This window comes from Mustela erminea, chromosome 6 (genome assembly GCF_009829155.1).
Source record: "Mustela erminea isolate mMusErm1 chromosome 6, mMusErm1.Pri, whole genome shotgun sequence".
Lineage (NCBI taxonomy): Eukaryota > Metazoa > Chordata > Mammalia > Carnivora > Mustelidae > Mustela > Mustela erminea.
The window spans coordinates 36,034,213-36,059,357 of record NC_045619.1 but is presented as its reverse complement, the minus strand read 5'-3'; the positions used below and the strand labels follow the sequence as shown (position 1 = coordinate 36,059,357).

General features: G+C 35.7%; 1 protein-coding gene across 5 annotated transcripts in view; it reads left to right on the top strand.

Moving 5' to 3' along the window:
• The window catches only part of TMTC2 (transmembrane O-mannosyltransferase targeting cadherins 2), a 437,531-nt gene that overhangs the window by 295,931 nt on the left and 116,455 nt on the right, over positions 1 to 25,145 (top strand). For 4 of the 5 annotated variants that reach the window (XM_032346873.1, XM_032346877.1, XM_032346875.1 and 1 more), the window contains one exon: positions 2,997 to 3,118. In XM_032346873.1, coding sequence (XP_032202764.1) covers positions 2,997 to 3,118 — 122 coding nt within the window. Of the gene's footprint in view, positions 1 to 2,996; positions 3,119 to 23,303; positions 23,397 to 25,145 lie in introns of those variants that run through there. The other variant, XM_032346876.1, reaches the window with a different exon arrangement.

The following is a 25,145-nucleotide window of genomic DNA, read 5'->3' as shown; positions in this document are numbered from 1 at the left end:
GTCAGGTCATCCTGGGTTTGAATTCCAGCTTTACCACTTTCAACCTTTCGGACCTGGTGTGTTTTATTTAGCCACCCAGGTTCTGAATGTTCTCATCTGTAAAACCCAGGGAAAGACATTCACTAATAAAAAATGAGATTCGTGTATAAAGCAACTAAATACAGAGATTGGAAATCATTTCATCTTGCAAACCAAGTCTGAACAGCTAGTTAGTGGTAGTTGAATGGGAGTAATGTGTGAAGGCTCCTCGTGGGGCTGCATGCCCAAAGATAGAGATTGAGAGGAATAGGTGCTCGTAAGTCAGGCATGCGCCCCCTATGGCTTGCTACCGTAACTCATAATAAACATTCAGTGAATGATTATCATGGTTATTACTAAGATACAGTGAATGATTATGTGAAGTTTTTCTGAGAGGTAATGGGTAGTACCTAAGTAGGCTGGTCATTTACATTTTTCATATACTGCCATGAGGCATTATTACATTATATTTCTTGTAGCCCTTTCATATTTCCCCATCTTACAAGTTTTTCAAATGTGAATTATTACTGAAGAAAATGAACCAGCCACTAATTATTTAGCAAGTTATTATTTCATCTCAAAATAGCTTTTAATAATAGATTTATGACTTGGGAAAAATAGAACATTTTGTGAAATGATCTTCAGACAACAACTTAAATATACACATTTCAGTCTCAAAACACTATGGAATTGGGGTTCTTTCACCTTTTTTTTGTACAGAATACATACTGTTTCCTATTTTACAAATTAGCTGAATTTTTAGAAATGAAAAGTAGAAGTTAATGTTAATGGTAATGATGGTACAGCTTCTATAAGTTGACCTGTGAGCACTTGAAGACCCAAACGGGCATTTCAGGCTGATTCCAGACAGAATCTCTAATCCCTCCCATCTTTTAATTCTAACTCTGACTTTAGTCTGTGTTTTCTACTACTTTAGAATCCACTGTAGAGATCAATATTTAGGTATAACTTGCCATTAGTTGCTTTAAATTTATCAATACTTTAGGGATTATTGCATTTTTTTACATAAATCATACCTAGTATTTTTGTAGTATGAAAAAATGGTTTGCGTTCCCTAAAAAAAAAAAACAAAAAAATTACTGTTTGGGTTTTTGGGGAAACATTTGTTAGCTCAACATGGCAAAAAAGAAAAAAATCTATTTGCAGTGTTTTCATTTTTATAGAGATACTTTAATAACAATACAAAATAACAGAAATATAAAATTTAAAAAATTCAAGCCTAATCCTACCACCACCATAAGCATTATTGTGTATTCCATTCTGTTGGTCTTTGGTTCAGTATTTCTTGCCACGCACACAAGTACTCTGTTTAATCTAATCGAATTCCTAAATGCCAGCATATTTTAAGTTTTAGATTAAAGGAAAACATTTCCAACTATCATTTTCATGACAGTAGAGTTTAAGAACTGTTCCAAGAACTAGAAATACATTGATGTGTGTGAGTAGTATGTACAATTTCGTGCATATTACAGATTTGTCACCAGTATTTTTTACTAACGATCCAAGCAAAGGGCACTCAAAAGGTCAGGAGACTCAAATCAACAGTACATGAAACATATCTGTATTGGCAGCACTGTGGTAAAACAAAGAGAAAATGATTTAAATAAAAGGAAGCTAGTTCTCCCTTTGAAGCAAAGATGTATAGCCAATGTGGGTAATATATTTAGGAAAAGCCTCTGATTATGCCTCTAAATGGAATAAGCTGTCATCATTATGATTAGTTAAGCTATAAATGGTCTTCTTGGCAAATAATTCAGGTTACCAGTCTATTACCTGTTCTTAGAAATTGAGGTACCATCTATATTTGCAGTGGTTATTAAAACTATAATGCTTAACTTAAATACACAAATCAACTTAAAATATAATATTCTCATCAGGTAAATATTCTTCCATACTATAAGCAAATAAGGGAGAAGGGTAATAAAAAGTAGAGAACTGATAGACTTTTGGCTTTATTTCCAGTTTTTTAGTTTTTGTTTTTCTCTTGCTTGTGTTAGTGAAATGATCTTTGACAGGTAACATTTGCATAACTTGGAAATAATAACGGATGGCTTAAAGTCTTTAGACTAGCTTTGTACATAGTACTGGGCATGCTGAATAATTGTTATATATTCACTGGATTTTCCAAGTGATACTCAGAAATTTTATTAAAATATAACCTGCAAATGATTTCTGAAAAAAATCTAGCACCAATGCTTAATACAAAATATTTCTCACTCCTCCAACTAATCTTATTTTCTCAACAATGTTGTAAATCTTGGCAGGACCTTAATCTCTTTGTCTAGGTCTTCATACTTCTCTCTACTTAGTATTTATTCTATAAATACTTGAATTTCTGAAGGAATAAATGAGGATAAAAAATACTTGAATACTTAAATACTTGAATTTCTAAAGGAATAAATGTGAATAAAAAAGAACAACTGTACATAAGAAAGAGCAAACTTATCTTTTTCTTAAAAGATTTATTTCAGGGATCCAGAGCATGGGGTGGGGGGAGAGGCAGAGAGAGGAAGAGCATCTCAAGCAGACCGCCCACTCCAAGCTGAGTGCGGGACCCAGTGCGGGGCCCAGTCTCACAACCCTGGGATCCTGACCTGAGCTGAAATCAAGAATTGGATGCTCAATCGGCTGAGGCACCCAGGCACCCCCAAACCTGTCTTTAGGAAAAAGAAAAAGACAAAGAGCCTATGCTTGTGGTCTAGCATTACTAGGTTAAAAACCAAAGCTTTATTAGTTACTAAATTTTTAAATTTAGCCATTTCACTTAATCTCTCCAAACACAAGTTTTCCTATTTGTAAAATGGAAATTCTGATGACTTTTGGGGACTCAGATGAGATAATGGGTGAAAGTCCATGCCACAACACCTGACATTTTATGGAAGGGAGACATGATGTGACTCCATTGCAGCTGTTGGAAAGCTATATCCTCAGGTTAATGTTCATGACTTTCTTTCCAGGTGAAGCGTACATGCGATTAAGCAAACTCCCTGAAGCAGAGCATTGGTATATGGAATCGTTGAGATCTAAGACGGACCACATCCCTGCTCACCTTACCTATGGGAAACTGCTAGCTCTAACAGTGAGTAACTACCTTCCTTCTTCACCCTTCAGAAGCTGTTTTTCTCCGTGCAGACTGAGGTGGATAGAGTTTAAGGTCCTGGGTCTCAGTCAGTTAACTCAGACTCTTAGGAGGTAACCATTGTCAGATGGTTATCACTGTCAGAACTCTGTGTAGAACCTGTAGACAAATGTATTTCTGTAGGGTTTGCCATCGATAAAATGTGGTATGTCATGATCCTTGATGTAACTTAATAGAAAAATAGAAATAGTGAATCCCAAATATAGATTACATAATGAATTTGTCACAGTACAATATTTGTGTAAAGATTATGTTCTGTTAACCACGATTGGCCCCAACTGGCTACACTGTGGAATGAGGTCTGATTCTTTCCAAATAGCCAGCGTTATGTAAGGCTTTGCATGTGTGTCAATTAGTGTCACGTGGAATTCATATTAATTAGAAATCATTCCATGAGAGCAGCAGAGCCATCATTTGGCCACCCCCTATGTGAAAAGCAACCTTGGAGTCCACATTCTTGTGGTTATGGTGTTACTTTGAAGCATAAGAAGTTGCCGGTATTCTACTATGGTGACATAGAAAAATTGTCATTTTATGTGTTACAACGTAATCTTAATGTCTTATTTTACACTAGAGGGGATTGTTCATACTATTTAAGTAAATTTTTCTGAGTTTATCCAGATAATAAGATAATAAGTAGTGGAACTAGCCTTCAATCCTAAACTGAATCTATTATCTGTGCTATTTTAGTTATATCACCTAATCTCTCCTCAATATTAATAAAAATAAATGACTCCTAAAAAAGCATAGAGCAGGTCAGGAGACTAATTCTGGCATGAATTTATAGAGAAGTATCTTATAATTATATAGAAGAAATAATGTTTTATTTTCTACCAAAGATGGTAGACTAAATACTTAAAATTATTACATAGCCATTTGAAGAGACCACTAAAATGCTATTAGTGAAATTATGTAGGCAGACTCAGTAGCCAGAAAATACACTACTAAAATACATTTAGATATGCTTAATAAAATAGATACACTCTTTATGCATAAGTGAGCTCAAAAAGTAGTGAGACAGTTTCCTAGGGGCTAGCAGTGAGGGGTAACTGAATGCCAGAACAGTAAACAGTTGGCTGATTTGCAGCTGATTTGGGAGAGTTTACCAGTTGCAGTAACAGGAGGGAATGGACTTTTTGTTTGTTTTTCATTTTTGCTGGAGTAAGAGACAAAGCTTTGGACCAATGGAAGGCCAGGGATTAGATACCTAAATAATGGAAGAAAATTCACACCTTCAGTGAAAGAATAATCTAAAATAAGTTTGTTTACTGATATCAGAAGGCAGCATGAAGGTTTGCTATCTCAGCATGGGATTTGAATGGAGGAGGAATGAGTTTGTACTACTGCCCTCCTTTTATCAGGCTTTGAGTTTTGAATTTACTTGCATGATGATGAAATTCCTAGACCAAGAAATTAAATAAAAATCAGGCCATTAGAAACTCTTGCTAAAGAAGTTACTGAAGATGTCCTTCAAAAGATCCCAAATCTGGGGGCGCCTGGGTGGCTCAGTGGTTAAGCCGCTGCCTTCGGCTCAGGTCATGATCTCGGGGTCCTGGGATCAAGCCCCGCATCGGGCTCTCTGCTCAGCAGGGAGCCTGCTTCCTCCTCTTTCTCTGCCTGCCTCTCTGCCTGCTTGTGATCTCTCTCTCTGTCAAATAAATAAATTAAAAAAATTTAAAAAAAAAAAAAAAAAGATCCCAAATCTGGAAGGAGTTGCTGAGTATGTTGCAAAAAGAAGGGTGGACAAAGAAATGGTGATCATGGGGGTAAAGAATCATAATAAATATTATAATAAATATTTATAATATTGAATAAAATATTGAGAAGAAATAGCCCCACAGGAGCAATCAGAATGGTGGGGGAAATGAAATTTAAGCTGATTTTTGGAAGTCAGAAAGTGGAAATTGGTTTGTCAGAACAGAGTCCACCATCTGAAGAGACTTCGGGATAATGATAAAAAGAGGTCTGTATGTACTCAAAAAGAAACCCAGAGAGACTCAAGACTTGAAGGCAGTTTGCATGGAAGACAGTGAGTTAAGGAATTTTTATTAAAGGGGATAATCAGCTGTGATCTGTGTCTTCAATAGTCAGGTCTCTCCTGTGTGTGCAATGCCAGTAACCGGATACTCAACGTCCAAGGCAGGGGAAAGGCTTATAGTGGTACAGCAGTTGAATAAAAGAGGTTCATGATTAGGACAGCTTGCACAATCAAAGGTGAAATGCAAAGAGGACTAAAAAGATTGATTCAGTGTCTTCCAGTGGAGTGCCCAGATTGTCAGTACCCCTCCCCCACCACAAGCGGGGTATCAGTAATACCAGAGTTCACTCACCCAGCACTGTACACACACATGCACACACACATACACACACACACACGCCCTACTGCCCAAGAAATTGTCTGAATTCTTATCTGGAGAAACTGAATCACTTTAGAGAAAAGAAATCCATATACCTACATTTTTTTTTTTTTTCTTTTTTTTTTTTTTTTTTTTTTTTTTTTTTTCCAGCATAACAGTATTCATTATTTTTGCACCACACCCCGTGCTCCATGCAATCCGTGCCCTCTATAATACCCACCACCTGGTACCCCAACCTCCCACCCCCCGTCCCTTCAAAACCCTCAGATTGTTTTTCAGAGTCCATAGTCTCTCATGGTTCACCTCCCCTTCCAATTTCCCCCAACTCCCTTCTCCACTCTAAGTCCCCATGTCCTCCATGCTATTTGTTATGCTCCACAAATAAGTGAAACCATATGATAATTGACTCTCTCTGCTTGACTTATTTCACTCAGCATAATCTCTTCCAGTCCCGTCCATGTTGCTACAAAAGTTGGGTATTCATCCTTTCTGATGGAGGCATAATACTCTATCCCCAGGGGTACAGGTCTGTGAATCACCAGGTTTACACACTTCATAGCACTCACCAAAGCACATACCCTCCCCAATGTCCATAATCCCACCCCCTTCTCCCAAACCCCCTCCCCCCAGCAACCCTCAGTTTGTTTTGTGAGATTAAAAGTCACTTATGGTTTGTCTCCCTCCCAATCCCATCTTGTTTCCTTTATTCTTCTCCTACCCACTTAAGCCCCCATGTTGCATCACCACTTCCTCATATCAAGGAGATCATATGATAGTTGTCTTTCTCTGCTTGACTTATTTCGCTAAGCATGATATGCTCTAGCCAAAGGGATATTGAAAAAGAAAGCCAACGTTGGTGGCATCACAATTCCGGACTTCAAGCTCTATTACAAAGCTGTCGTCATCAAGACAGCATGGTACTGGCACAAAAACAGACACATAGATCAATGGAACAGAATAGAGAGCCCAGAAATAGACCCTCAACTCTATGGTCAACTAATCTTCGACAAAGCAGGAAAGAATGTCCAATGGCAAAAAGACAGCCTCTTCAATAAATGGTGCTGGGAAAATTGGACAGCCACATGCAGAAAAATGAAATTGGACCATTTCCTTACACCACACACAAAAATAGACTCAAAATGGATGAAGGACCTCAATGTGCGAAAGGAATCCATCAAAATCCTTGAGGAGAACACAGGCAGCAACCTCTTTGACCTCAACCGCAGCAACATCTTCCTAGGAACAACGCAAAAGGCAAGGGAAGCAAGGGCAAAAATGAACTATTGGGATTTCATCAAGATCAAAAGCTTTTGCACAGCAAAGGAAACGGTTAACAAAATCAAAAGACAACTGACAGAATGGGAGAAGATATTTGCAAATGACATATCAGATAAAGGACTAGTGTCCAGAATCTATAAAGAACTTAGCAAACTCAACACCCAAAGAACAAATAATCCAATCAAGAAATGGGCAGAGGACATGAACAGACATTTCTGCAAAGAAGACATCCAGATGGCCAACAGACACATGAAAAAGTGCTCCATATCACTCGGCATCAGGGAAATACAAATCAAAACCACAATGAGATATCACCTCACACCAGTCAGAATGGCTAAAATAAACAAGTCAGGAAATGACAGATGCTGGCGAGGATGCGGAGAAAGGGGAACCCTCCTACACTGTTGGTGGGAATGCAAGCTGGTGCAGCCACTCTGGAAAACAGCATGGAGGTTCCTCAAAATGTTGAAAATAGAACTGCCCTATGACCCAGCAATTGCACTATTGGGTATTTACCCTAAGGATACAAACGTAGTGATCCAAAGGGGCACGTGCACCCGAATGTTTATAGCAGCAATGTCCACAATAGCCAAACTATGGAAAGAACCTAGATGTCCATCAACAGATGAATGGATCAAGAAGATGTGGTATATATACACAATGGAATACTATGCAGCCATCAAAAGAAATGAAATCTTGCCATATACCTACATTTAAAGACCACCTATAAATGGCTAGTTCCCAAACCAGATGCACCAAAGTGAATCTTTGCCATCTGGGAAGCACACCTATAGCTAAGGAACTCTATTCAGCTTTTATTAAATAGCTTTTAAACAACAGTGGGCAAACAAGGATTGTCAATCATATTTAGAAAATTTCAACTGTAAAATATTGGAACTGAAGCAAATTATTAGGAGAAGGAAACTGGAGGAAACAAGATTTTTTTTTTTTTAAATCCTTAAAAATGGAAGAATGCATGGGTGGCTCAGTTAGTTAAGACTCTGCCTTCGGCTAAGGTCAGCTCCTGGGATCTAGCCCTGAATTGGGCTCCCTGCTCAGTGGAGGACCTGCTTCTCCCTCTGCCTGCCGCTTCCTCAGCTTGCGCTCTCTTTCTGTAAAATAAATAAATAAAATCTTTAAAATAGATAAATAAAAATAAAGCCTTAGAAATGGTAATGTAGCGTTTTTTATAAAGTAGGATGCCATAAAAACATAAATAATGGAAAATAAAACAGGAAACAGCTTTTAGTAGTTAAAAAGATGATGGCAAACAATTTTCATTTAAAGGATAGGAGAACATGGCACCTAGCCGGCTCAGTCAGTAGGACATGGGACTTGATCTTGGGGTTGTGAGTTCAAGCCCCACGTTGGGTATAGAGATACAAAATAAAATAAAATTAAATTAAATAAAGATGGGGAAATCTTTCCATATACAAAAAAATGAAGCAATAAAGAATATGAAAGAAGAAATGAAAGAAGCTAATATGAAGGCCCAATAGAGAAAGAACAAAGGGATAGGAGAACATTACTCAGAATTGGGAGGTATAAGTTGCTATTTCTGCCATTAATAGGATCACTATTGGAAAAAAAATTTGTTTTACCATATAAAAATCTTTTCATTTCCTATTCTAACAGGATGATAATTCACATAGTTGCACTTAAGAACAGAATTCATATCTACCTCTTACTACAAATGCTGTCTTTGAGATATTCTTATGGAATTCAAATGGAAACATTTTTAATTAGCTTGATAAATGGCCATCTTCAAAAAAAAATCTATAAAAGTTTAAGATGCCTGATTTTTTTTTTTTTTAAGTCATCTAGCAAAGAAAAAAAGATGAAAGCGCAAATGTACTTAATTCTGAATATACCTAGACCGTGACACTGCTTTGGATATAGAAACCATGTGTTCTTTTTTTCTTCCTCATTTCAAGCCTGAATATTTTAAGGTTCCTGTACCAAAAATATGATTTTACAGGCTGCTTTATTTTCTAGAAGGCATTTCTTTAAAAAAACAGGATTTAGAAGTTTTAATTTACTGAAACATATGGAAGGGAAGGAAAGACTCGTGCATTACAATCCAAATTTTAATTCCCCCCCACCAACAAAACTTTTATAGTTTCCGACTAGCTGATTAGATGAAATACAAGCCTTATTATGGAAAAGCTTAAACTCACAGTGCCAAAACCCCCACAACCATCTTTAGCAGTTTCTTTTTGAATTATGAGATTTGGCAAATTTCTTATCCCAATGGATTGCCTTTGTCTAATTTTGGGTTTGTTGGCTGGTAATATGCCTTTGACTTAACATGGAATTGGCAAGGTAGAAAATGCCACACATTTTGACTTCTGAATGCTTTAAATATAAGATGAAGTGGAATTGGCTATTAGTCTCAAGAGAAGAGGAATAGAAATGGGGTGTGGTATTTTTGCTGTTTGGTCAAAACTAACCACAGGCAAAATATGTAAAAGTGACATGCAGCTAAATCAGCATTAAGACTGTAGTATAAAATTTATATAAGAATTATATTTAAAAGAGAAGTTAAAAGGAAATTATTTTGGTGGCTTAATTACGGCCCGTATGCTTTTTATACAAATTTTTCTTTCAGAATTTGTAAGTATTTATGGTATTTAGAAAAGTTCAAATCAATTTTGAGTTTCCCAGAATGCTTTGACAAATTCCATAGAGCAAATTTTTTTTTATTCCCCTGAAAAATGTCCTTTGTCTCTCTCTCCCCAGTTTTATTACTTCTGTGAAGTCTTGCCTGAGTCTTTCAAGCAATTATTTTTCCTTCTCTGTACTTTCATAGCACTGGTTTCAGTATCTCTATAAGAAGAGCACTTCCCAGATCGATGGCAGATGTAAATCTACATCTTTTGACTGTAGACACAGAGGAGGAACTAACTTTTCATTTATTTATTTATTTTTTAATCTCAATATGTCCATTTCACTATATCGGTGTAATTATTCCTGTAATCTCTTGTACCTTCCAGTTTTAAATTATATAAGGTCTGGGTATGTGACTGACTTTTTAATATTTTTTGTTTCCCTGTTCTGAAGCTTGTTTCCCCATGGAACCCTTCATTTCGGTAGCATGTGTATTGAAACTCCTGCATTCTAGGCATCACTTTTCTCCCAATGATATGTGCTGAATCATGACTCGAGACGAAGGCAGAGGCTTTAATGCACTGAGCCACCCAGGTGCCCCTATTATCCTCTTTTTATAAATGAAGAAACTCAGCTTCAAAGATTTAAGCAACATCTCCAGGAATAACTTAGTTACTAAATAGTAGAATTGGACATAACCTTAGGGTTTTCTGAGTTGAACATCAGTAATTTCCACTGTATATTAAATAGTTGTAACAGTAGAGTCTGTTTTTTGAACCCCTTGCCACCCCTGATTGGAGATTCTAAAAACAAGCCAGCACTTCATACTTCCCCATTTTTATAACTTATTTTAAAATATCACCTCTAAATACTAGTTTAGTTTGAGTGCTTAAACACATTTTTATTATTAGACATCATAGGTCGTGAACTTAAGACTTCTGTTTTTGACTGTTGGTACTTTTAGGTCTGACACTGTAACTAGAATACAAATTTTCCAGGATACCACGGGGAATAGCTCTGCCTTAGGGTCACTGGTACCCTCCATGTTTAAATATAGTTGAGCCCAGGTGACATCTCTTTAAAATATATGGAACTTTCATACTAATGTCATGTCCAATTAAAATACTAAACACGAGCTCTCTTTAGAATTGTGATTTATTCCTTGTTTGAACTTTGTTACCTAGGGCTAATGCCATGAATTTAAAATTGGGCATGCGTTGAGAGAGAAAGGAAGGAATAACATTTCCATTATTTTGGTATTTCAGATGATTTTTATAGTTGTTTCTAAAGCTGTGTGTTCTCTATTTGTGTGCACATCCTTACTTTAATTTTTCTTGGTCTTCCTCTCTTTTTGTCCTGTTCAATTTATTTAAGCCAAATATTTTGTGGTTTTTGTGAGCCAGTAAAATTAATATTGACTTAAATTGTAGTTTTTAAAAAAAAAAAAAAGCTTGTTAGCTGTTAGTTTATTTTTCAGGTTTGGGTTAGTAAGAGAGAAGGAAGGATATGCGAGACTCTGCAGTAATTCTTGATACAGAAAACCTTTATTTTGGCTACTGCATGGAAGCACTGAGCCAGATTTCTATGTCTCGCCAAAGTTAATTGGGCTACATAAAACTCCAGTTGTGAAAGTACTTGAGGTTCCATAGTAAAGTTCCATTCCCCAAGGCCACGATGGTGTCGAGGTAGTCCATCTGGAAGGGCAGTGCTGTGTGTTTCCTTGGGTCTTTTGTAATAATTATTGCTGTTTAGACCCGAGATTATTTTTCCATTTGGTTCTCTTTAATGCAAAGCTCTTCTCATTTTGTATGTTGGCTAGCATTTGGCTTGCTTTGTTTTATTACAATCACTGGAGGGAGAGGGGGACAAAATTCCCCGTGACTCTGACTGAAAGATTCTTATGGAGATGTTCAATTCAAGCTGCAAAATTTGTTCCATGAAAAGAGAAGGCATAATATTGCATATATCATGCTACTGACATCTTAAATGAAATATAGAAGGGCCCTGGGTGGCTCAGTGGGCTAAGCCTCTGTCTTCAGCTCAGATCCTGATCTCAGGGTCCTGGGATCCAGCCCCACATGGGGCTCTCTGCTCAGTAGGGAGCCTGCTTCCCCCACTCTCTCTGCCTGCCTCTCTGCCTACTTGTGATCTCTCTCTCTCTGTCAATAAATTTAAATCTTTAAAAAAGATAGATATATGTAGAAGAAAGTTTAGTTTACAGTACGTATTCAGATCAGTATTTTATATGGAGTTACCTCATTTAAACGTAACAGGATTCTAGAGATAGTATACTTACCATTGTATTATTTTCACTGTGAACCATGATGAATCTGGTAGTTTGCTTTTTTTAGAAACCACTCACTCACTTCAAGATATGCATTTTGTTATTTAGAATCAATCTTACAATTACTCTACTTACTGCCACTAAGTGACAGGAATCCAGATATCTGAAAATACACCAGTTTTATTCTGATTTTATATGTCATTTAGTAGAAGTCATTGTTAGAGATATTTTCTTTTGCCAGGTAGTCTTAGGAATCATAAAAATTAAAATGCAGAATCATAAAAAATTAAAATGATCAAGTCCTCCAGCATTAAAGGTCACACAAAATAATTCTAGCTGCTTTATAGCTGCATATACATGCTGCTATGTTTGAAAAAACTGAACTTTTTCTGTAGGGTTAAATAATGTTATATCGCTTTTAAACCAACTTGCATTGCATTGTTATTTTGTTGATTTGATTTCTGTATTTGGTCTATAGTTATCATCTAGTGCAATTTAAATAGCTCAGCAGGCTCAGACCTCATAATTCCCCTCTACTCTGGCATCCCACATTATTGGAATGATGGAGATGGAGAAGTGGTATTTCCCTTAAATATACCTTGGCTTCCTTGCAGGAGTCTAAAAAGAAAAAAACAATCCTTCATAAAAATCGACATTTTTACACAAATTTTCTGAGCCTGATCTTCATTTCATGCTCCATAGTAAACAGTGGGGGTACAAAGACCAGTAGGGCATTTCCTTCACCTCAAGAAAGCCTCATCGTCTTCTGTTTAGAAGAAAATCATAGCCAGACCGTCCATAGCCACTGTAGCTGTGGGCTATCATGCTTATGGCTTTTGTTTCAGAGGGGACAATTATGTAGGTACCTTGATCTTACTTTCTTACTCTTTAATTTTTATTGTAGGCCTGGGATTCCACACCACTTGGTAGGCATTTTTCTTTCACTTTACAGTTCTTTAATTTCTTAAATAAGCCTCAGTGATGTATTCTTATAGTACATATATTATGCTTCATGACTTCCAGCTTGTTATTCTTTGACTCTCCTGTCATGTAACCCAGCACGGAAACCTTTTGTGAGTGAAACACTTTTTATTCTGTTTTTATATTTCCTTCACTTGGTAATTTTTTTTTTTTCCTAATAGGAAATTGAAGTAGCTTTCCTTGTTAGAACCTCATCCTGTTCTAAGCCCATGTTCACCTTTAGGAAAGGTGGCACCCACAACATACATTTTCAAAAATAGCTAGCTATCCTCCCCAGTCGTTGATAGATCATTATTTTTGCAAAAGAACAATGCCTTTTTTTTCAGCCTGTGACATCTGGATATGGACATATATATTCCATAAATATTCTCACACACACAGAGGAGGCCACATCTGTTCTAAGATGTGAAGGTTCTCATTTTTGCAGTCTTGTAAATAGGCTCAAACCAGCCCGACCATGGATATGTTCACAAACCCATAATGTTGTCATATTTCTCCTTGTATTTACCCACATTATGTTTGAAGGGACCTTCTGCAAGTAACTAATACTTGTTACCCTGCAATGAACTAGGCATTTTACATATGCAATTCCAATATGTCCTCATACAATGCCTCAATCTACATACCTACTATACAGAAGGAAACTGAGGTTCACAGAGGTTCAATCAAGATCAGGTCCAAGGCTTACTGGATTATACCACACCTAGATTTTCCTGAAAGCTGTACAATTTCAATTGCTCTCCAGACTTTTGTTTATTATGATAAAACATGCAGAGACAGTGCCTCATGTGCATAAATGTCTTAACTTCCAAATGCACAAAAATGTATTTTTAAAACAAATCTTCATTCAGTTTTTAGATTTTTCTTGTAATACAGTTCTGGAGTGAAAAGATACTCTCTGTGTAAATTGTTAAATAAAAAAGAATTTTAACAGGTAATTGTAAAATGGATTCAGGTATCTATGCATGTAAATAGTGAAGATCACATTTTTTTATTTAAATATGGTCTGTATGGTATATGGCATACCATATATAGCACAGAATTTCTCTCATATTTTAGGTTTTGAAGGAAGCACTGTGATATTCCCAACTGAAAGGGAGGACAGTGTGGGGTGCCTGCGTGTCGTGACTGCTGACCTTTACCTGGTAGAACATTGAACTGGAGCCAAAACACCTGAGATTTACCTGCCCAGATATTTATTTCTTCTCTTAGTGGGAAGCATAATTCTTTTTAAAGGCTTAACATTGCAGGACTCTCATTTCCAAGGTATAATTGAGGCTCTTTGTCAAAAGTGACAAGGTACATTCTTGACTGTTCATTGTAACTCATGTTCATTGTAGTAATAGTATAGGTGGAAGACAGCAACATATAGGATTCACCCATACATAGGACCCTTGGGTCAGTTTGCTATTAGCCATGTGGCGTTGGGTGTAAGGTGGGCACAGACCATGTATTGTGTGTATTATGATGTCATATAATGATAGAAATAGGTAGTATAGTTGTTAGATTTAATAGTCTGGGAAATTTTTGTTCCCGAGAAACAGAACCTGAAGATAATCCCTAGTATATAGTTTTTTCTATTTCTTATTTCTTGAGATGAAACATTAATTGTTAAAAGAACAACATTTCTGTCTGCTTGAATCAGAAATTTACTCACCTCAAGCAGAAAATTACTAATCAGAACCTACACTCTTATATTTTCAAGATACCTTTGCATACCTCACAGAGATTACCTCAGCAGAGGTATAGGATTTAGCTGAAATCTGTTATTTTAGTTCAAGATAGTTTCCTGAGGTGTTATCTGCTTTTTCTTTTCTTTTTTTTTTTTCCACCTCGGGTGCATGTTCTTCCCAACTGGCAATTATCGTCCACACTCTATTTTCACTTATGTGAAAGATGGGTCTTCCATCCTGTCCCAGTCCCTACTTCCAGCAATACACCAATATCTTGCTCAGTATACACATAAACACACACGTATGTATATATGTGACATGTATTGATTAACTTTGTTATGACTAGAAATATTAACTCAAGTTGATCAAGCAAGTACTGTTACATGCAAGGATGGATTTTATTTGATAATAAAAAGAGGGATTTCAAATACAATGAAACTTAAGGGTGCCAAAATTTTGTCACTGTCATTATTGTTTTGATAGTTTCTGTTAAAATGTCAGGCCCAAAATGTATTCCATACATTAGTCTGTCTAGATATTGCTTAAAAGATTTTTTTAGTGTGGGAAAAATCTGCATACTATATTTCCTTAATATATGTTAACATTCATACTATCTATTAAAGGCTCTGAAAGTCTTTTTGTATTTAAAGCCCTACTTAGTATATTTGTCATGGATTCCTTACTTTTAATATGAATCTCTTATCATCCAGAGAAAAGAATATTCTGCCAAATGAACTCTGAGGAAATACATAGTATGCCAAATTGAAAGGGCAGGACGGAGAGAGTGCAGAAGTTCTAGAAATATGCATAAGTGGAAAAGGCACTGAGTTTTACCTGGTTAGACCAATGAATTGGAGCCAGAACACCTGAGACATTGTTAACCTAGTAATTTCTTTCTTAAAGAATCATTCAATTTTAAACATCTAAATACTTACTGAGTATAGTTCATCACTTTCCCCTAAAATGGGTAGACAGAGTTAGTAGGAAAGAATCAGGATAGAGCTATAACCAAGTTCAACATTTTGAAAGAAAACATTTACTCGCATTGGGCCTAGGACTACTCAAAAAATAGCTATTTGTCTAAATTAGTTCAAAACCCAAACGAATGAAACTACAGTTGGTAATGTTATAATGTGGATGCGTTTGGAATCTCCAGAACACAAGCTGAGAAAAACAACTTTGTTTTTATGCTCACTAAGTTTGAGCTGTAATTTTGAGAGAAGAAATTCACTTCATTAATTTGTGCATTACGATCTTTTGCTGACATGCCTGTACTAAATGCTTATACTTAAATCCTTCATAATACATGGAGGAAGTAGTTTCAATTTTCCTTGAGTTTTTTCCTTTGCCTAGAATAATCTCATCTTCCCATTTAGCAGTTGGAATCATAATAGGTGTTTAAAAAGATTTTTATCTTATGAACTTGCTGTTGTTACAAACGATTTTGAGCATATAGTAGAAGAGAATTTTGTAACAAATACAATACAAATATTTTCAAGTCAAGTAAGCCAAAGGCTAAAATTCTGTGGCATTTACATTAGATTTTTAAGAAACTAATTTTTTAAGTAAACACTTTTAGAACAGTTTTAGATTACAGAATTATTATCAAGTTAATACAGAGAGTTCTAATATGCCCTCAAACCGATTTTCTCTATTAAATTCATATTCTACTATGGTACATTTATCATGATTAATGAGCCAATACTCGTATATTTTTATTAAATTAAGTTTCTGTTTTATTCGGGTATCTTCACTTTTTCCCTGCTGAACTTTTGTTGTGCCAAGAATCCTACATTTCATTTAGTTGACTTGCCTTCTTAGCTCTACCTGGCTACGAGAGTTTCTCAGGCTTTGCTTGGTTTTTGAGGAGTACCTGTCATATATTTTGTAGAATGTTCTTCAATGAGTCTTTGGCTGATATTGTGTCATTAGAATGGAATTACTAGTTTTGAGGAGGAAGATGATAGAGATAAAGTATCCTTCCCATCATATCAAATCAAGGATATTCATATATTATTAATATAACTTAGATCACTACTTATATTAACTTTGATGACCTGTCCTGAGGTGGTTTTTATCAGATTTTCCTGTGTAAAGACTTTTTTTTTTTTCCCTCTCTTTCCACCTTCTAGTCTTTGAAAGGAGGTGGCTATGTATGGTCCATAAATAATGTCCTTAAGGAGAGAATATCAGCATAAATTATTTGGAATTCTTCTGCGTGAGAGATTTGTCTCTTCTCGCCAGTTATCATTCAATATTTTATGTTCATTTACACATTGGATTATAACAGGATACTATTTTATTTAGTTTGTTGCTCAGATTAGTTCTTTTTCCCAGCTTTGACAAATAGAAATTCTTTCCAGAGGCCTCTGCATCCCCATGACATACTTCATTGTGTGTATGCGTGTCTGTTTTCCTTTGGGAACTTTCTTATTTTCTGTCACTGAAACATGCTCCAGACTCATCTTGCATATTTATGGCCCAAGTCCTAGAATCAGGTATTTTTCCAAGGAGTCCTGGTTCCTTTTATTTGGGAATGGTTTAGAACCGAGATGTACTTATTAGGTGTACTTTCTGCTACCGGGGTATTGTTGCTTCTGGGCTCTTCTCAGGTGACAGAAATGTATGTCTGTCTACTAGCCAATGTATATACATATACTGATAATATATATTCTATATGTAACTGTATCTGTTTTATACTAAACAAAATTTCATATAAATATAAATTCTTTTTTTTTTTAAAGATTTTATTTATTTGTGTGACAGAGATCACAGGTAGGCAGAGAGGCAGGCAGAGAGAGAGGGGGAAGAAGGCTTCCTGCTGAGCAGAGAGCCCGATGCGGGGCTCGATCCCAGGAGCCTGGGATCATGACCTGAGCCGAAGGCAGAGGCTTAACCCACTGAGCCACCCAGGCACCCCAATATAAATTCTTTTATATATTTATTTTTATATATAAATGTGTGTGTGTATATATATATATATATATATATATATATGTTCATTTATATATAAACACAAGTTTATATTGATGCCTTCAGCTCTAATCCATTACCGTACAAATCTTTATAGTTTCCTTTTCTTCTTTATCTGTAACTTCCATTTCAACAGAGAGAAACCTGGCTTTTACCATCTACCATGCATTTTCTTATCTGTTCGTATTCTACTGTTCACATATAGTTGTTTTAGAATTGTTCACCTGTAGTGCCATGGGAAAGAGCTTTATATCTAGAGGACTGTTCTTATGTGTTCTTTCTTTTCCCTTCTGTTTTACACATTTCATTCATTTTCTGACTTAACATAGATTAGCACCTTGGTCCCTCACCCCATTCAGTCAGCTTGTTTCATGTATTTGTCATATATTATAATTCTTTTGTCACATTCTGTATTCTATCCTGGTATCTCCTGACTTTCTCATTAGGCTCCTCTTTATGTGTAATAATTTCCCTTTTTTCTCAGTTCTACTCTGTCTGAAAGTAATAGCCCAACTTTCTTTGACTAGCGTTAGCATGCTTTATCTTTATTTATCCCTTTGCTTTACTTATCAGCTTTTATATTGAAAGTGGGTTTTTTTGTAAACATGTAGTTGGTCTCTTTTTATTCTTCTTTTTATTATTCACTCTGACACTCTCTGTCTTTTCATTGGTATATACATAGACCATTCACATTTGGAGTGATTATTGTTATATTTGAATTAATGTTAGCCATGTTTCTAACCATTTTTTTAAAAGATTTTATTTAATTATTTTACAGAGGTCACAAGTAGGCAGAGAGGCAGGCAGAGAGAGAGAGAGGGGGAGAAGAAGGCTTCCTGCTGAGCAGAGAGCCTGATGCGCGGGGCTCGATCCCAGGACCCTGAGATCATGACCTGAGCTGAAGGCAGAGGCTTAACCCAATGAGCCACCCAGGCACCCCTGTAACCATTTTTTATGTATTTCCGAGGCTTCTTTTTCTTCTCTACTTTTTTTCTACCTTGCTCTTGTGGGGGGTGGGGCGGGGGGTGTTTGTGTGGTCAAAAAACCCCATATAACATAAAATTACCATCATGACCATTTTTAAGCAAATAGTACAGTGGTGTTAACCATATGCACATTCAGATCTCTCAAAATTTTCCATCTTACAGAAGTGAAATTCTCTACCCGTCGAACAATAGCTCCTCTCATCCCTGTGGCTTCTGACATTCTATCTTCTGTTTCTAAGAGTTTGACTACTTTAGATATCTCATCCAGGGAGAATCATGCCACGTTTGTCTTTTCGTGACTGGATGATTTCACTTAACAGAATTGTCTCCGAAGTTCATCTATTTTCTAGACTATGACAGGGTTTCCTTCTTGTTTAAGGCTGGATAATATTTTATTGTATGTATAGACCACATTTTCCCCATCTGCTCATCTGTCAGTAGTCACTTAGGTTTCTTCCACCTCTCGGCTTCAGGGAACATGGGTGTGCTGCACATAGCACTTCAAGATCCTGTTTTCAGTTTTTTTCCGTATATTCAGAAGAGAGATTGCTGGATCCTGTAATTCTAGTTCTCAGTTTTTGAGGAATGGCTATAAGTGTTTTCCATAGCAGCTGTACCATTTTCCATTCCCACCAACAGCATGCAAGGCTTCCAGTTTCTCCACATCCTCATCAACACTTGTTTTCTATTTTTTCATATCATCTCTCTCTTTTTTTTTTTAGTGACCAACTTAACAGGTGTGAAGTGACATCTTACTCTGATTATGATTTTCATCTCTGTAATGATTTGTGATTTTGAACATCTTTTCATATGCTTGTTGGATACCTGCTCTTTGGAGCAATATTTATTCAAGTCCTTTGCCCATTTTTAATCAGATTATTTGCATTTTGTTAGTGGTGTTGATGACTTGTAGAAGTTATTTCTATATTCTTGATATTATCCCCTTATCAGATATATGGTTTGCAGATATTTTTTCCAGTTTCATAGAATGCCTTTTCATTTTTGTTCTTTTTTTTTTTTTTCTTTCGCTACACAGAACTTTTTAAAGTTTGATGTGGTCCCATTTGTCTATTTTTACTTTTGTTGCCTATTCTTTTGGTGTCATATCCAACGATTTACTGCCAAATCCACTATCATAAAGCTTTTCTCTTGTTTTATTCTAGATGTTTTATAGTTTCAGGTCTTATATTTAGGTTTTTAACCCATTTTTAGCTAATTTTTATATATTGTGTAAGGGAAGGATCCAGATTCTTTGTTTTGCATGTGGATATCCAGTTTCTATAGCACCATTTGTTGAAGAGATTATCCTTTCTTCAGTTGCATGGCTTTGGCCATATACATAAGGGTTTATTTCTGGGCTTTTATTTTTGTTCCACTGTCTAAAGGTCTGTCTTTACTATCTTAATGCCCATGTCACACTGTTTTTATTATGATTTTTAATGTTTTAAAATCAGGAAGTCTGAGAACTCTAGCTTTGTTTTTCTTAAGATTGTTTTGGCTATTTGGGGTTCTTTGAGATTCTGTATAAATTTTAGGAAGGTTCCCTCCCCCCAAAAAAAATCCCTTTTGTGTTTTTGTCAGGATTGCGTTGAATCTGTAGATGTGTTGGGTAGTATGGACATTTTAACAATATCAACAATATTAAGTCTTCTAAGCCATGAACACAAAATGGCTTTCCTTTATTTCTGTCTTCTTTAATTTATTTCAGCAATATTTTATAGTTTTTAGTGTCCCAAGTCTTTTACCTCCTGGCAAAGTTGATTCCTAAGCATTCTTTTTGATGCTATTGTTACTAGATTCCTGAGTGTTTTATCATGAAAAGGCACAGAATTTTGTGAGATTCTTTCCTTATATCAATGAGAGGAACAAATGAATTCCCTCAGTTTTTATTTGCCTAGAATGTATTTATTTCTACTTCACTTTCTAAGGATAGTTTTGTGGGATATAAAATTCTAGGTTTGTGTTGTGTTTTTCTTTGTGTTTCTATCTCAGCATTTTGAGTGTTTCACTCACTTCTTACTTAATGGTTGCTGATGAGAAGGCCAATGTAATTTTGAACTTTGTTCCTCCATGTATAAGGTGTAAGTCCTCTGACTTCCTTCAAGTTTCTCTCTTTGCTTTTGGTTTTCTACAGTTTACATATAATACACCTGGGCTTACTATTTTTGGAATTTAGCTTTCTTGGTGTTCTCTGAGTTTTCAGAATCTGTAGTTTGGTGTCTGTTATTAATTTTGGAAAGTTCTCATTATTTTGAATATTTCTTCAATTCTATTCTCTTTCTTTCCCTTTTGATATTTCAGTTACTCATGTGTTACATATTTTGAAATTTTCCCACAGTTCTTGTATGTTTTGTACTTTTCATTCATTTTTGTGTAATGATGTATTTCACCTTGGGAGGCTTATATTGACCTCTCTTCAAGCTCGTTGATTCTTTTCTTAGCCATACTGAGTCTTCTGATGATCCCATCATGTGCATTCTTCATTTCAGTTATGGTTTCTAGCATCTCCTTTTAATTCTTTCTTAGAATTCCTTTCTCTCTGTTTACATTATGCATCTGTTCTTGCATGTTGTCTACTTTTTCCATTAGAGTTGTTAACATATTAATCATAGTTATTTTAAGTTCCCTTTCTGACAATTCCATCTGTTTCATATTCTAACATCTGAGTCTGGTTCTGACACTTGCTTTGTCTTTTTGGACTACGTTTTTCTTTCCTTTTGGCATGCCTTGTCATTTTTTTGTTGAATGCCAGACATGTTGAATTGGTAATAGGAATCCAAATTAATAGGCTTCTAATGTGAGGATTTATGTTAATCTGACTAATAGTTAAGCATAGTTCAGTGTTTGTTTTAGCTATTGTAGCTGGAGGCTTTAAATTTTTCTCGGGTCCTTTTATCTTCTCTCTTGGTGTTAGGTTATCTTCAGTACTGTTTCTCAGAGAGACTCTGTGCCTTGCAGCTTTTAAGCATATCCCATTATTTTTGTACTAGAGTACTGTTGTGATGGTGGTAAGGTTTGATGGAGGGGGAAATGTTCTCTAATCATTCAATTAAATCTCAGTCTTTCATTTGGCCAGTGTCCCTGTCCTGTGACCTTCACAATTTTTTCTGCTTATGTAGCTACCCCCTTCTCACCACCTTCCATGAGACAAAAAGGAGATAGGAAGATGAAGTAAGAGTGCCATTTCTCCTCACTTCTGTGAAAGGCTCTGGTATAATCTCTTACTCTGTAGAGGAGGGATTTTGTTGTTGAGAAGGCTCTGCGTATAATTTACAAGGATTACTCTCCTTTCCCTGACTTCACAGGAGAGGATCTTTTCTTTGGTTCTTTACTATGAAAACCTCATTGGGTTCTTGGAAGTAAAGGCCATGAAAGGTTGGGAGCCCATTAAGCTCTGTGGCCTTTGGGAATCTCTTTCTCATGAGCTACTTCACACTCAACCTCCAGCAAGTCATCAGAATTACTTAAAAGTACACTTTGCCTACAGGTTTATGGCTCCAGGGGTTTCTGTGTCTGATAAACGCATCTTAACTGTGATTCTATTTCTATTTCTGTTTCTTTATCTCAGTCTGTGTCTGTGTCTTTATCTATGTGTGGATATATTGGGAATCACAGGTATTTATGGAATGTGGTATATATTTTTGTTTTCCTATAGCATACTGTATATAGCAAATGCTCATTAGATATATTCCTAGTATTTCACCATTATAGAAACAGATATTTTGAAAAATACATTTGAAGATGTAACAGGTTTCCCTTTTCCATTAGCATTCTGTCATGTTAGAGGGGATACACTTATATGAACACTGCCTCTAGATTGCCTAGATTGTTCTACCATTTATCAGCTCTGTGATCTTGGTCAAGTTATTTAATTTCTTGTTATGTCATTCAACATGTATACATAATGAAAAAAAAGATTCCCTTGTTGAGAGGTTGGTCAGAATTTAAATGAGTCTATGCATGTATATAAAAGCAGTTAGAACACTGCCTGGTATGCATATTATAAGGACAAAATAAATGTCACCGTTAGCAGAAAGAACAATGGCATGACTCTTATTCAGTAAAATCTATATGTCTTTGTGTGATATAGAATTTTGTTTATTATTTGGCTGCAGTCTTTCTTGTTCAGTCTCACCAGCAATTACCCCTGCAACATTAAGCTTCTGATAGCTCCCGAAGTATGTTACATCTATTCACTCTTTATCTCTTCCAGATATGCCGTGGCCACGGTATATGAATCCCAGCAGCAGCGATATCTTTTTCCTGTCTCCAGTTGGCATAGTCCTACCCATCCATCCAGTCTTGTCTTTAACACTACCATTCATAAAGTGGTTACTGATTCTTCCAGACGGCCTTAACGCTTTTCTTCCAGAGCTATTATTGCATGCGTGCATGAGTATCTACTGAATACTAATGTATTACTATCATTTGTTTTTTTAGGCAGTAAGAATAGAGGCCCTGGATATTCATTATTGTTACTGACTTGGTGCTTAGCACATAGTTATTCAATAAATATTTATTGAATGGATGTAAGTGAAATGATTCTGAAACAGATATTGGCCAATTAACATAAAAGTTTTCTGTCAGGGTATAACACTGACACATCACTACCCTTCCCTGCTGACTCAATTCTTCCATTATCTGTGCTCCCATGAAAGCATTTCTGTCACCGTCTATTATTCTTAACTGTTTTCTTGTCTGTCTTCCCCACTAGAATGAGAGCTAGTTTAGGATATCAATTCAGTTGTTCTCATTTTTTAAGATGCCAAGGGAGGATTCTGTACAGCAATAACTATTTGTTGAACAAATAAGTTATTTTAGTGTTGCATGGTGGGAGAAAAGAATGAAAGAAGGAAGAATGAAGATTTTAAAAGATAAATGGCAACAGTGTGTTTTATATAAGTAATTGGAAATGAAAAAATGTTCGAAGTAGGTTAAAGTAAGTAAAAAATAGAACTTATATTTTTCTTCCATTCTGTCTGTTAGCAATTTGAAAGAATGTTGGTGAAGATATAGAGAAAGGGGAACACTCTTAATTAACACTGTTGGTGGGAATGCAAACTGGAGAAGCCACTCTGGAAAACAGTATGGAGATTCCTCAAAAAAGTTCAAAATAGAACTACCCTCAATTCTGCAATTGCATTACTAGGTATTTACCCAAAGGATACAAACATACTGATTCGAAGGCACACATGAACCCTGATGTTTATAGCAGCATTATCAACAATTGCCAAATTATGGACAGAGCCCAAATGTCCATCAACTGATGAAAGAGTAAAGAAGATATGGTATCTATCTATCTGTGTATAGAATGGAACATTACTCATCAAAAGAATGAAATCTTGCCATTTACAACAACGTGGATAGAGATCGAGGGTATATGATAAGTGAAATAAGTCAGAGAAAAAGAAAATACCATCTGATTTCACTTATGTGGAATTTAAGAGACAAAAAAGGTGAACTTGGGGATAAAAGAGGGAAACCATAAAACAGACTTTTAAGTATAGAGAACAAACTCTGCTGGAGAGGAAGTGGGCACGGGGATGGTTTAAGGGGGAAATGGGTGTTAAAGAGTGGACTTGTGATAAACACAGGGTGTTGTATGTAAGTGATGAATCACTCAATTCTTTAATATTACACTATATGTTAACTAACTGAAGTTTAAATAGAAACTTGAAATGGAAAAAATAAATGTCAAAGATCCTCTGGGTTAAAAAGGGATTGAAGAGTGAATTTAAAGGGTCAAATAGTTGGATAAAACATTTTGGGGTGTAAAATAATTTTTCTTCTCTTGGTCTCAGTAAAAAGATATGGTATTCCTATGAATATAGAAATCGTTATCATTATTGAAAGATAGGAATGAAAAAATGCAAAATTGACTGTATTCCTTTTTTCCCATTAATAACATAGTGGGATGTGATCTTCCGGCCATATATTTTGTTCTGATAGCCATCGGAATGTAATCTCAGAAGAGTGCATAATATAAATCACTCATTTCAGAGGGAATTTGTAGAATTTCATGAACAGTGGTAGTGACGATAATGAATATGTGTTCTTCTGACAGGTGTAATAGAATACAGATAATCCTCTATTTTTTTAAAGTATGATATATGGCAGCCAGGAATAATAATATCTTTCATAGAAATTATCATAATATTTTTACATTTTTCTTAAAGAATTATCTTGTCATGTAAGTTTGATAGGATGGCAACCAATATGAAAAATTCCCTACTGGAAGTGATTAAATTGAGTTTACACTAATGATGATTATAGAAGAAGCAAGCTTTTCTTTTTCATGGTTTCACTACAGTTTTGCTGGAGTTCATTTATGATCTTTAGAAAGTGTTAACTTTCCATTAACACACTACCACTCAATTTGAAACAAATATTAAAATAACTTACTTGTATTAAAAGACAGTTAAGAGATCTTGATGTAAAACTCTGAGGAATTTTTTAAAATGATAGTGAACATCTCCATATATCTTCCAAATGAATGGATTTAGTAGTATTCTTGTAAGCCATCAACATCTAAAACAGTCACTATCTCTGAAAAAAAAGGTACATCCTGTTGTATAAAATCTTTCTTAAAAATAATATGAATTATTATAATTGAGCCTGGTGTAGACACATAGCTTAGACTTTTCATTCTTTTCTAACTTTATTTACTCTAGTTAATCTAATCATTTGGTCATTAATCTAGTTAATCTAGGTACATGTAAATATACCTTTTCCACTTTGTTCCTTGCTTTTCTAGCAAGCTCTCTGCTTTTGGTCACAAATTTTCTGGAAGTTTTCTGTACTTCCTTCTACTTCTCTATACATTGCCTC